Raw genomic sequence first — 14,390 nt, forward strand, 5'->3', positions numbered from 1 at the left:
AGGCCTTTGCTGAGAACGATCATTCGTCCTCAGTGAGGTGAAGGTCTGGAGGGATGGTGAAAACTCGGCAGGGCTGGGAGCTGGGATCTGGTGTGGGTGTGGAGCTGGGAGTGGGGGCAGAGCCTGTAACTGGAGTGGGGGGGAATGGAGGTGGAGTCATGATCAGGGTTTTACCCCCATTCCCGCCACGCTGACGTCATTATCCTAGGAAAAATACCTCCATTGTCTCCTTTTCTAATCCTCTGATCATCTTGTATGTCTGTATCAAATCCCCTCTAGCCTTATTCTTGCCAATGAGAAGAGTTTCAAGTCTCTCAGCCTTTCCTCACAAGACCTTCTCTCCAGACCAGGCAACGTTCTGGTAGATCACCTTTTCCAATCTTCCCAGATCCTTCCGGAAATATGGGCACCAGAACTGAACACAATATTCCAAGTGTGGCTGCACCAGCATTTTGTATAGCTGCAGTATGGTATTTCAATTTCGGAACTCAATCCCTTCACGAATGAAACCTAACACACCGTTTGCCTTCTTAACAGCACTATCAACCTGCATGGCAACTTCAGGGATCTATGTACATGGACACAAAGATCCCTCTGCACACCACACTATCAAGATTTTTTCCATTGACCCAGTATTCAGCCTTCCTGTTATTCTTCTCAAAGTGCATCACCTCACATTTAGTTGCATTGAACTCTATTTGCCACCTCTCAGCCCAATTCTGCAGGTTATCCAAGTCCCCTTGCAACCTGTAACATTCTTCCACACTGTCCACTACTACACTGACTTTCGTGTCGTCTGCAAATTTCCGAATCCATTCACCTATCCCTGCAGTGGTCCCAAAACAGATCCTGGTGACACATGACTAGTAACTGGACTCATCTCGTTCGCCTCATACGTGAAAGGTCCCTAGTTTGAAACTGGGCAGAAACTGCTTTGTTCTTCAACTGCAGCCTTTTACATGGACAAGAATGGAGCTTTCTTGTTGCTTTCCCATCTGCAAATCTGCCTTCGAATTTGCTTGATCAAATCTGCTCTCGTCGTGAGGCTTGTTTCTATGCCTCTGCATTTTCTCCAACAGCGTACCATGTGAAACCTTGTCAAAGGCTTTACTTTTGTCCATGTGTACCCATCAAATGCCCTACCCTCATCTACAAGCTTGGTGACCTTCTCAAAAAACTCAGAGGTTTGTGAGACATGACCTGCCCTTGACAAAACCAAGTTGACTATCTGAAATCAAATTGATGTTTGCAAGATGATTATAAATCTTATCTCTTATAATCCTTTCTTAAACCTTTCCTACAACAGAAGTAAGGCTCACTGGTCTATAATTACCTGGATCATCTCTCCTGCCCTTTTTGAACAAGGGCACAACATTTGCAATCTTCAGTGCTCTGGTACCAAATCTGCAGACAATGACAACTCAAATATCAAAGCCAAGACTCTAATCCTCACTAACTCTAAATTCCTCCATCCTCAACTCTCCCGATCACTGCCACCTCATCCAGCCTCACAACTCTTCCATATTTATATAATTTCTCACCAGCCACAGAACGCTCCCTATCTCATGTCCTCCAGTTTCTCAAATCTCTGCGATATGTGCCTTTCTTTAGTTCCAGCCTTGAGGATGCCCTCATTCACTCAGATTGGTTGGAGGACAAACTGGTACGACCTGGTCCTCCAGTACTGCCCTCTGCCCCCTATTGGCCTTCGCTGACATCAATCATCGGGGCCCATTGTGAGGTGAGTGGTGGTATCCTCCCTCTCTCTGCCCTGGGATGAGCTTCAACATTCACAGTCAATGGGGCAGTATCACAGAGCACAGGGGCTGGGGCTATTCAGCCCATTTGGGATGTACCCTCTCCCTCTGGAGATGCTGCAAATCTGTCCCAATTCCCTTCCCATTTGCCCATAGACCCCCAAATCTTCCCTTAAAAAGTAAAATTCCAAATCTGTTTATGAATAACTGCTGAGTCTGTGTCCAGCTGCCTTTCAGACTGTTCCAGATACTCAGAACTTACTGAATCCATGGTCTCTATGTTCAGCAACATTCCCAAGTACTGTACCATTAAGTGTACAAGTCCTGCTCTGATTTGCCTTTCCAAACTCCAACAGCTTACATTTGTCTAAATTGAACCCAGTCTGCCATTCCTCGCTCCAATGGCCCATTCCTGATGAAGGGCTTGTGCCCGAAACGTCGATTTTACTGCTCCTCGGATGGTGCCTGAACTGCTGTGCTCTTCCAGCAGCACTAATCCAGAATCTGTACCCCACCATATCACTTTGCCCCACAATCGTGGTATCTGGCTGTGCACAAAGAGGAGTGGCACAGTCTGTACTGGGATGAACTGGGGCCCTGAAACACATGGTAAAAACGAAAATCACCAGAGCATTGAGATGCCCACCACATTGTTTGTGTTAGAAACGAAAATCGCTTCTTAATAATCGCTCTAGACTAATTCAGGAAAACAAAGTTTTATTAGCAAGTCTGCAGAGTTGGGCACCCTTCTGAGAAAAAGGCGCGCCGAGGCTAACAAAGTTTCTCATTATATACAGCACAAGTCCCTCCCCTCCTTGGCTCTAACCAGCCACGAGGTTCACATTCTTAAAACAGTCATTATTCTCCAATTTGCACCCTTATCACAAAGTCTGCAACAAATGTCTCCCGAGTGGTTGTTTTTTTACCCTGTAGTCTTATTCTTCTCTGTCTGTGCTAGCGGTCTTATCAATCTGTAGCAGATGTCTCTGTATCAATCTGTAGCAGATGTCTCTCGAGTCGTTTTTCTATCCTGCAGTCTTATCAGTCAAGGACTCATTCTTCCCTGTCTGTGTTAATGGTTTCATCAATCAAGGACCTGTTTGTTTTTACTCTGCTCACAAATTGTCAGCATTTTGCACAATTTAAACTATCCTACTTTTGAGTATACAAAATGTTTTAGAAAAGAAGCAAAAGTCTAATGTTTTAGAAAAGAAGTCACTCTGCTCACAAAGTGTCAGCATTTGCACAATTTAAACTATCCTACTTTTGAGTATACAAAATGTTTTAGAAAAGAAGCAAAAGTCTTGTCTTTTATTATAGATTAGCCTGTAGTCCAGGCACATCTTAATTGTTTGAACCGAAATTGCCTCTCACAATTCCACCCTTTCTCTTTTTAAGATGTGCCTGATCAAGATAAGCCCCCCCCCCCCCCCCCCCCCCCCCCGCCCTCCTCAAGGGCCCAGGAAATCTTTGGTCTTTCGCAGCAACAGCACCTTAAGTTCCTGCGTCCCATGTTGTGGAACCGCCACTGCCTGGAGTTGGGAAATATTTTTCTGAATTAAAAACTGAATCCAGGGGGTTAGGCAGGGTAATATGAGGAGAAGCATCACGCCCCCCCCAACCACCAGCAACGCCGTGCGCCACCAACTACCACCCAGGAGACCATCCCACCATCCGATGCCACTAAGAGGACGCCAGGATTGTACTGGCACATGGGCCAATTTCCGAATTTCATCGGAAATTTCCAAAACCGCTTTACCATTATCGTCAATTTCTAGGCAGCAGTTAGTCAGGTTAAATTTCCCGCACACACCCCCCTCCGAGGCCAACAGATAATCCAAGGAAAGTCGGTTTTGATATATAGCAGCCCTCATCTGATCCTGCTGTTTAGCCAGCAACTCCAGGGCCAGGGCGGTCTGGTTAGTAATAACCTCTACGACTGCTTGGAGCCTGATAATTCGATTTAACATATAGATAGGAGTACGGTATCCCCATGATCCGCCCTGTGCCCATGTAGCTGGCCCGTAGTATGCAATAATCCGGGCCGGTGGCCACTCATCCCCCCAATCACCGACTTGGATATCCCTTGGCGACCTACGGAGGGAGTCAAAGAGTTTAATTCCCAAATCATCGCCTTCCTCCCGGGGTAATAGGAAGAACGCAGGTCGTATTAGACCCAGGAAGCATACCCCAGCCCATCCCATGGGCAGTTTGGAGTATGCCTGATTACCGCATATCCAAAATAGGCCATCTGGAGCAGGCCCTCCCTGCCTCACAACGTCATCCCACAGCTCCTTTACCCCAGGGACGCCCTCATAAGGACCACTGCAATTCCAGTAATCAGCCCCCAGCTCGTCAAAGGAGGAATCAGTACGTATTGGAACGCACGAGCCATGATCTCGGTTTGCAATGTACCAAGTAATATCCTCAGGCCACCATACTCGCGTGGTCGTATCCAATACATTCTGACAGGGACTAATCCCTACCTCCACGGTCCCCTTGCCTTCAATACAGAACTGGCCCTCAGGGCTGTTTGTCAGTCTCCACCCCTGGCTTTTCCTTTCGTTGACATGAGTCCAAGTGGTTTGCAGCAATTCCCCTATGTCTAAGCTTTGACCAGTCCACGGCCATTGTTCCGACATATGCGGCCCCCCACAAACCCAGCAATTGCTAACATTTAAAACAGTGGCTATTCTAGAGGTGAGATCAATAAACAGGTTTTGTGTAACATCAGGGAGTTCAATCTTTTCTTCTACCTCTTCGTATACAGATGGCACTTTAGAGAGCACGACCGTTCCCTGACGGTCTTGCTCTTTCCCCAACCCCCGATCAGTGTTCTGTATCTTGGTCTCCTTGACTCTGTCAACCTGCTCCCTGAGCAACACGGAGGATAGGCCCCCCTTCCCAGTTTTGCTAATACACACCCAGCGGTCATTTATAGGGCATCCACGGATTTTGCCACCGGATCCTTTATTATATACCTGATAATAGGGTCTTCCACCCTCCCAACATTCGTGTCGTGCACTCACATCGTAACACCAATCGTCCACATGGGAGTGGGACGCAAATGATCCCGAGTAGATTCGAATCCCGAGCCTTACTGTAGTCCGACATTTGTCACATCTCCCCTCACCCTCCCCCACATACAGGAATAATCTGATCAATATTCCCACCAATACAGTCCAAGTAGAGTTCATTATCGCTGTCTTTTCAGTTTTACCACCAACGGCTTGTCCCCTTGCTCGCATGTCCAAGTGCTTTCTCCTTCAGGCGGAACAGGCCCCTTTATCCTTGATGCGTGGACCCACCCTTTCTCTTTCGTCCGAACAGCTGCTTCAGTTGTTAACAGAACCAGGAACGGTCCTTCCCACCGCGGCTGGAGCTTTTCGGCCTTCCAGGTCTTAACAAGTCCCCAGTCTCCGGGCTCCACCGAATGCAGGAGGAAGTCGAGCGGCGGAGTCTGAGCCAGGAGACCTTTCCTCCGGAGTTCTGCAAAAGAACGGGATAAGGCCAGTAAATAGTTTCTGACAAATACATCTCCCCCTTGTAGAGTGGGACATCCATCAACCTTATTCCAATATGGTAATCCGAACAGCATTTCATAGGGGGAAACCCCGTCATCCCGGCGAGGTGCCGTACGTATCCTCAATAGGGCAATGGGCAGGCACTTCGGCCAAGGTAACTTAGTTTCTAACACCAGCTTAGTCAATTGGGTCTTGAGCGTGCCATTCATTCTCTCAACCCGACCCGAACTCTGAGGATGCCAGGGTGCATGGAATTTCCATTGGATACCCAGGGCAGTACAGATCAAATGGTGTAGCTTAGAAATAAAATATGTCCCGCAGTCGGAGTCGATAGATTCCATTATGCCATATCTCGGGATTATGTTCTCTAACAACAGTCGGGCCACGGTTGGTGCATCGTCTTTGGCAGTTGGGAAAGCCTCGACCCAGTGAGTGAAATGGTCTACTATTACTAGCAGATATTTCCATCTCTGTACTGGGGGTAATTTTGTAAAGTCGACTTGGATCCTCTGGAATGGCCTAATTGCGAGGGGCTGACCACCGGCTGGCATAGAACCCATGGCTTTCTGGTTAATACGCCGGCAAGTGGGGCATCCGACTACCTCTTGTTGGGCTAATGTGTATATCCCCCTGCATACATAGTCCCTCAGGATCGTGTCACACATGGCTTGCACCCCCCAGTGGGTCTGATGGTGTAATCGGTGCAGAATACCCCGGGTGATCTGTTTGTTCAGTACTTGTCTCCCATCAGGAACCGTCCACTTCCCGTTAGTATCTAGCCGGGCACCCAATTGATCCATTTTATCAATCTCCCCCTGGGTGAAGACGGGTTGCTTAGCGAGCACTTCCCTCAACGGTATTAACGTTAACAATTGGACTTTTTTTTCGACCGCTGCCCGCTTGGTTTCCTCATCTGCCAGCCGGTTTCCCACCGCTTCCGGTGTCGACCCCTTCTGGTGGCCGGGTACATGGACTACTGCGAGGTCCGTAGGTAACGCCAGGGCCTCCAACGTCAGGCTGATCATTTGTTCGTGAGCCAATTCTTTTCCCCAGGAGGTTATCAACCCTCGCTCTTTCCAGATTTTCCCAAAAGTATGAACGATTCCGTATGCATACTTTGAGTCAGTATATATGGTCCCCACTTTTCCTTCCAACAACTTCAGGGCCCTCTGGAGGGCGTACAACTCACAGGATTGGGCTGACCACTTCCCGGGCAGTCGTCCGGACTCAATCGTCCGTTTTGTTGCGCCATCTACGACAGCATAGCCACTGTAGCGGACCCCACTGACGCACCGGGAGGATCCGTCGATGTACAGTTCCTGTCCCTCACCCAGCGGGGCCTCTTGCAGGTCCTCTCGGCTTTTGGTCTGCAGGTTTACAAATTCCACACAATCATGCTCCTGTCCTCCATCTGCAGGACGTCCGTACAGAAACTGGGCAGGGTTGCAACTGAGATCTTTTGCAAAAGTAAGATCGTCTCCGGTCATCAAAATTGTCTCATACTTGAGGATACGAGGGTCTGTTAACCAGCGGTGAGCCTTCTGAGCCAGTATGGCACTAACCGAATGTGGGGAGTATACTGTGATTCTTCCTCCAAAGGTAAGTTTCCGGGCCTCTTCCACTAACATTGCCGTAGCTGCCACTGCCTGTATACAGGTCGGCCATCCACAGGACACAGGGTCTAACATTTTTGACAAAAATGCAACCGGCTGACGTTTCCCTGCCCGCAGCTGGGTAAGCACACCCTGGGCAATTCCGCCGGCGCTATTGACATATAACTGGAACGGTTCCTTCAGGGTGGGTAAAGCCAATCCCGGAGCTCGGATCAGTTTACTTTTAATAATATTAAATCGCTGCTCCTCCTCATCTGACCAGTCCACCTTTTGTCCTTCTTGTCCCAGTTTGTCGTACAAAAGTTTTACTAAAGTGGTGTAACTTTCAATCCATATCCGGCAATACCCTACTAGCCCCAGGAATTGTCTGATTTCCTTCTTCGTCCTGGGTATTGGCATACCCGTAATCCCTGATATTCGTTCTGGCGTGATACGGCGATGCCCCTTACTGACTTGATGGCCCAGATATCTTACTACTTGCTCCACAAACTGGAGTTTTGTCCTGGAGACGCGTAGGCCCTGTTTCCCCAGGAAGTTCAGCAGGGCAACGGTGTCTGCTCGTACCTCCTCTTCTCTTGGTCCTGAGAGTAAGAGATCATCGATATATTGGAGCAATTGTTTCTCCGCGTTACACCGAAATCCTCCTAAGATCTGCTCCAGTATTTGTCCAAACAAGTTGGGTGACTCCGTGAATCCCTGCGGCAATACCGTCCATCTTAACTGTCGCTTTCGTCCTGTGAAGGGATTCTCCCATTCAAATGCAAAAAGGTTCCGACTTTCTTTGTCAAGGGGGCAACTCCAGAAGGCATCCTTCAGATCTATTACGCTGAATATTCATGTTCGGGGGAAATTTTACTCATTAACGTGTAGGGATTGGGCACCACCGGGTATCTAGCCTGGACTACATCATTCAACCCCCGCAAGTCTTGCACCAGCCTATATGTCCCATCCGGCTTCCTCACAGGGAGTATTGGAGTATTGAAAGGGGACATACATTCCTCCAGTAGTCCATCTGTGATTAATCTTTCTATCACAGGTTGTAACCCTTCCCGTCCTTCCATAGCAATCGGGTACTGTTTCCTTCTTACCGGGCCTCTTCCTGGTAACATGGTGATTTGGAGAGGTTTGATGTTTAGGCCCCCTCTGTTCCCCTCTCGGTACCATACTTCCGGGTCTATTTGTTGATCATCTTCTTCGGTGAGGGCGAACAACCTTACCACCATTTCCCCGTTATTTGGTACCGTTCCGATCCCTAGTTTGACCTGCAAGTCTCTTCCTAACAAATTAATCCCCGCCTATGGCAGTAGAAGGAGGTCTCGTTTAGTAGTTCTGTTTTCACACCCAGTTTCCACGTCCTCCACCACTGGGACTTGTAATTTCTGTCCTCCAATTCCAGATACCCCCATAACTGTTCCTCCTGCTCGGGTGCCGGGGGGTATTTGGATTATACTTGATCTTTCGGCTTCCGAGTCCACCATAAATGTGATCTCCGATCCTTAGGGCCCTACTTTCAAGTTTACCAGGGGTTCCTGTCGATAGTCCTTTTGCCCCAAGGGTAGGAACCCCCGACCTCCCTAATCTTCCTCCATCAGTGCGTACGACCGCACTTCCCGCTTGTAGCGGGGGCACTCTCGTTTAAAATGTCCCTCTTCATTACAGTAGTAACATCTGAGTATCCTCTTTGTTTCCCGGTCGCGGTCTCGCGTTCCTCCACTCTTCCTTTGTTCCGGTCATGGTCCTCTTTTCCTCTGCTCTTGCCACGACTCTCCCCTTTCCTGTTCCTGCCATGGCTCTCCCTTTTCCCTTCTTCCAGCTGTCATTTGTTGCACCGTTTGCATCATTATCTTTGTCGCTTTCTTTTGCTTCTCATCGTCCCTTCTCACAAACACCTTTTGTGCCTCCCGTAGTAGTTCACTTAGAGATTTACTATCCCAATCATCCATTTTCTCTAACTTCTTTCGTATGTCCGGCCAGGCTTTTGATACAAACTCTACCCATATGCGTTGTTGCCCCACGTCCGTCTCAGGGTCCACCCCAGCGAACTGCTGCAAATTCTTCCTAATTCTGTCTAGGAAGTCCGTAGGGGTTTCCTCCGGGTTTTGATGATTACCAAAGGCCTTGGTAAAATTGTGCCCCTTCGGGGCTGCGTGTCTTATTCCTTTTATCCAATATTCCCGCATGTCTCTCATGTTGCGCCGTCCTTCTTCCGTTTTCTTATCCCACTCGGGGTCAGTGAGGGGAAACTTCTGCTCCCCTCCTTCTCTCCCCTCTCTCTCCCAGACCAAGAGCGCAGCTTGTCTTATCATCTGTCGCTCCTGGCTAGAGAACAATGTTTTCATGATGGAACACATCTCTTCCCACGTGTAAGTATTCGGACCCAGGAACTGATCCAATTGTTCAGCTAGGCCCATGGGGTCCTCTAGTAGACCCTTCATCTCCCTCCTGAAATTCCGTACTTCAGTACTCGTCAAGGGAACGTTCACATATCCCGTCCCTCCTTCCTCGCCCCCCATGGGCACTTCCCGGAGTGGATTCATTCTTGCAGTCGAGACAGGGTTTTGTCTGTGACCCCTTCCAGCTTGAGATCTGGTCTGTACCCCTGAGGTAGCCTGTGATTCCTCCCCATTTTCTTCCCCTTCCCCTGAATCATCGTCACCCGAAGGAACATTTTGTGGGGCAGACGGGATCACGTAGGGCGGTGGTAAGTGATCTAAAGGTTCCCATTCTTTCTGCCCTTTCGAGTCTTCATTAGTCTTCATTTTGCAAGATATCGTAACCGGTAGCCAACAAAGGGCATAATCACTTTCCTCCAGAATAACATTAGGTTTTGAATTGACATATAAAATGAGAGCTTGCTGGACCCAGTCTTCGTCAGTACCGAATCTAGGCCACCACACTGAGTCACCCTGAATAGGTTTCTGGGACCACTTTTGACAGTATTTTACCATCTTCCTTCTAGATTTACCTTTTCTCCTACCCTGATTCCAATTATTTAACATTCTTCCTAACGGACTATCGTCAGGTACCCCGGGGTATGTGTCATTGTTCCTGTTTAAGCCTACCCTTCCCTTATTCGCCTTGGATCCCTTATTTCCCATTGCCGAGGACTTCGTATTTCTCGTATTATCCCTTGATAATCTATCACAATTTAGCCAATTCCTGGACCTTCAGTCCCGTGATCGCCCAGGTTCCTTTGCAGGCACCCCCGGTCTTTGGATTCCTGTGTCCTACATCTCTGTGACACAGATCACAGGCACCCCGTAGGTACACGTTCCTCCTCAAACACGGTCTCTGCAAAATCCCTCACAGGCGAGCCCCGGCCTCTAGATACCTGAGTCCCACGTCTCTGTAGAAAAATCCACAGGCACCCCGTAGGTCCCCAGGCGTCCGGAAACACGGTCCCCGCAAGTTTTTTCTTACCTGGGTTCGGTGCACCGAAATTACTCGATCGTTAACCGTCCCCACTGCCTCGGCCACACCCCTCCTTTGTTTTCCTGAGCCTTCTGGATATCACTCGCTCAAGCCGCGCGGGGCGACAAGCAAGGAATCAGGGACTGCCGAACTCGGCAGGGTGCACCTTCTCCAATGTCCTTCCTCAGCTCCCCCCGCGGCCGGAGTGTTGATCGGACGAGCCCCCAAGTTTGTTAGAAACGAAAATCGCTTCTTAATAATCGCTCTAGACAAATTCAGGAAAACAAAGTTTTATTAGCAAGTCTGCAGAGTTGGGCACCCTTCTGAGAAAAAGGCGCGCCGAGGCTTACAAAGTTTCTCATTACATACAGCACATGTCCCTCCCCTCCTTGGCTCTAACGAGCCATGAGGTTCACATTCTTAAACCGTCATTATTCTCCAATTTGCACCCTTATCACAAAGTCTGCAACAAATGTCTCCAATGTCTCCAGAGTTGTTGTTTTTTTTACCCTGTAGTCTTATCAGTCAAAGACTTATTCTTCTCTGTCTGTGCTAGCGGTCTTATCAATCTGTAGCAGATGTCTCTGTATCAATCTGTAGCAGATGTCTCTCGAGTCGTTTTTCTATCCTGCAGTCTTATCAGTCAAGGACTCATTCTTCCCTGTCTGTGTTAATGGTTTCATCAATCAAGGACCTGTTTGTTTTTACTCTGCTCGCAAAATGTCAGCATTTTGCACAATTTAAATTATCCTACTTTTGAGTATACAAAATGTTTTAGAAAAGAAGCAAAAGTCTTGTCTTTTATTATAGATCAGCCTGTGGTCCAGGCACATCTTAATTGTTTGAACCGAAATTGCCTCTCACAGACTATAACCTGGTGTTCTGTGAATTTTAATTTTGTCCATCCTAATCCATCACCAGCACCTGAAAGTCAAGAGTGAGGGAGGAATGCAAAATATAACAACAAAAGTACTAGGAACAGGAGAAGGCCGTCCTGCCCTTTGAGCGTGCTCTGCCATTCATTAAGGTCATGGCTGATCATTTCGTGGACGCAGAACCATTTACCAACGTTCTCACCGTGTCCATTAATTAATTAGTTATTTTTTTAAAAAATAAGTTACCTTAGCTTTAAAAATGTTTACTGAACTAGCATCAACGACTTCCCTGTGCAATGAATTCCATCGAGGTCAAGAAGCCCCTTCTCAATTCAGTCTGAAATTTGCTGCCTCTAATCTTGAGGTGATGCTCTCTTGTCCTGGCTTCGTCTGCCAGTGGTAACATTCTCTCTACTTCTATTTTATCCATTCCATTCATTATTTTATATGTTTCCCATTCTTCTTATTTCCAAAGAATATAATCCCAATCTACTCAGTCTCTGTCAAGACAACCCCCTCAATTCTGGAATCAACCGAGTTTACCTCCTCTGCACCCCCTCTAGTGCCGGTACATCCTTGAGCAAGTAAGGAGACAGAAACTGCATGCAATACTCCAGGTGTGGCCTCACCAGCACCCAATACAGCTGGAACACAACCTCTGCTTTTAAACACAATCCCTTCAGCAATGAAGGCCAAAATTCCATTTGCTTTCTGAGTTGATTGTTGTACCTGGTGACCAACCTTCATGCAGAAGGTTACTCAGGTGCCCCTGCATAGCAAATGTTGCAACTTTTTAAACATCAAGTAATAATCTCTTTTTTAATGTTACTCCAACCAAAGAGTATGACTTTACATTTATGAACATTCTATTCCAAATGCCAGACCATTGCCCACTCACTCAATGTATCTCTGTTCCTCTGCAAAGTTTCACAGTCCTCCGCACACTTTGTTCTGCTACTCATCTTAGTGTCATATGCAAACTTTGACACCCTACATGTGGTCCCCAACTCCAAATCATCTGTATCAATTCTAAATAATCGCAGTCCCAACACTGATCCATGAGGCACACTATTAGTCACTGATTGCCAGCCGGAATAGTACTCATTTATCCCCACACTTTGCTTCCTGTTAGTCAACCAATCTTCTATCCATGGTAATACTCTACTCCTAACACCATGCACCTTTATATTATGCAACAGCCTCTTGCACAGCACCTTGTTGAAGGCCTTTTGGAAATCCGGGTACACCGCATCCACAGGGTCCCCGTTGTCCACCTCGTTCGAAATGTCTTCATAGAATTCCAAAAGATTTGTGAATCCTGACCTGCCCTACATGAACCCATGCTCTGTCTGTCCAATGGGACAATTTCTATTAAGATTCCCTGCTATTTCTTCCTTGTTAATAGACCCAAGCAGCTTTCCCACTACAGAGAATAAGCTAACTTGTGTATAATTCCCCACCTTTTGTCCACCTCCTTTTTAAAAACGTGGCATCACATTTGCTGCTTTCCAATCTGCTGGGACTGCCACAGAGTCCAGTGAATTTTGGAAAATTACTGCCATTGTATTTGCTATTTCTCCTGGCATCTCCTTTAGTACCCTGGGATGCATTCCATCAGGGTCAGAAGACTTTTCTGTCATAAGCTCAATTACCTCCAACAGTCCAAACCTAGCTGTTCCATAATAATGATAATTTCCAAATCCTCACCTATCTTTGTCTCTTTGCTAATTATTGGCAAGATATTATTTCCTCCACTGCGATATCCCATAATTCAATGTTCCTTCTCATTTTCCAAGGGACTAACATTTACTTTAGCCACTCTTTTCTCATTCAATATAAAATTTTGCTATCTGTCTTTATAGTCTGTACTAGTTTATTTTTATCATGTTCTATCTTACGTTTCTTTATAGCTCTTCTGTGGCTTTCTGTTGACTTTTAAAGTTTTCCCAGTTCTAGTTTCAGGCTGTTTTGGCCACTTTGCATGCCTTCCCTTTCAATTTGATCGCTTTCCTTCGATACCCATCGCAGAGTATGTCTTTTCTTAAAGTCCTTCCTTTTCACTGGAATATGCCATTGTTGAGCACTTTGTAAAGTGCCTTTGAAAATCTTCCACTGCTCATCAACTGTCCCACCATAAAATCTTTGTTTCCAGTCTACTGTATCCAGGTTCTCCCTTATTCTATTGTAGTTCCCTGTGTTGAAGCACAGGACCCAGGTATTAGATTTTATCTTCACACTCTCCATATGTATTCTAAATTCAACCATACAGTGATCAATTCTTTCAAGAGGCTCCCTAACTCTGAGGTCATTCATTATTCCTGTCTCATTGCACAGGGCCAGATGCTGGATAGATTGCTCCCTTGTGAGTTCCATTTCAAACCGTTCAAGAAAACTATCATGGATACACTTAATAAACTCAAGGCTACCCTGACTGAGCTGGTTCGATTTAATCTACATGTAGATTAAAATCATCCAAGATAATAACCGTACCATTTTTACAGGCAATAGTTATTTCTTTGTTTATTGCCCATCCCAATGTGATGTTATTATTTGGTGGCGTGCACACTAACCTATCAGTGACTTTCTTGTTAGAATTTTGAATGCATCATTCCTGTTTCTCCTAATGTACAGCAATAACAACAGCTACTTGCATTGTATGGGATCTTTTACAATGGCAAATCTCCTAAGGTGCTTCATGGATGATCAAAACATTGATTAAAGAGAATGATTTTAAAATACATCTTAAAGGAGGATAGAGAAGGTTAGGAAGGGTATTCCACAGACTTCTGCCCTTGACAGCACCATTCGTGGAGTGATGCAGGTGGGGTGGATTGGAAAGGGAATGTGCAAAAGGGAAATGGAGGAGCGCAGGCAGTGCATAAGGTCTTAAGGACAGAGGACATTCCAGACTGAGTCTCTCTGTCACAGAGTATGGCTGCCTCATGGAGTTTGAAGCTCTGCAATGGGACAATGCATGTCACATTAGTCAAGGAGAGTATAACGGTGGCTGAGAGAACTTTTGATGAGGACTCGTCTCCTGAGGTAGTGTGGGCTGAGGTGAGAAACAGAAGAGGAGAGGTCACACTGCTTGGAGTTTTTTTTTAAATAGGCCTCCACAGAGTTCCAGGGAGGTGGAAGAGAGGATTTGCAAAATTATTCTGGATAGGAGTGAAAGTAACAGGGTGGTCATTATGGGGGACTTTAACTTCC

General features: G+C 46.8%; 1 protein-coding gene across 1 annotated transcript; it reads right to left on the reverse strand.

Annotated features, from left to right (window-relative positions):
* Positions 1-3,208: 3,208 nt before the first annotated feature.
* LOC140465130 (endogenous retrovirus group 3 member 1 Env polyprotein-like) lies at positions 3,209-11,068 on the reverse strand. The gene is made up of 2 exons (XM_072560994.1): positions 10,315-11,068; positions 3,209-5,246 (listed from the first exon to the last, which is right to left on the reverse strand). Exon 2 carries the CDS (start codon positions 5,003-5,005, stop codon positions 3,209-3,211), a length of 1,797 nt encoding a protein of 598 aa, XP_072417095.1. The 5' UTR covers positions 5,006-5,246; positions 10,315-11,068.
* Positions 11,069-14,390: the final 3,322 nt, after the last annotated feature.

The sequence above is a fragment of the Chiloscyllium punctatum genome, chromosome 41 (assembly GCF_047496795.1).
Source record: "Chiloscyllium punctatum isolate Juve2018m chromosome 41, sChiPun1.3, whole genome shotgun sequence".
Taxonomy (NCBI): domain Eukaryota; kingdom Metazoa; phylum Chordata; class Chondrichthyes; order Orectolobiformes; family Hemiscylliidae; genus Chiloscyllium; species Chiloscyllium punctatum.

What these genes read in the sequence shown, in the direction of transcription:
- LOC140465130 (XM_072560994.1), bottom strand. Translation starts at nt 5,005, where the DNA reads ATGCGAGCAAGGGGACAAGCCGTTGGTGGTAAAACTGAAAAGACAGCG.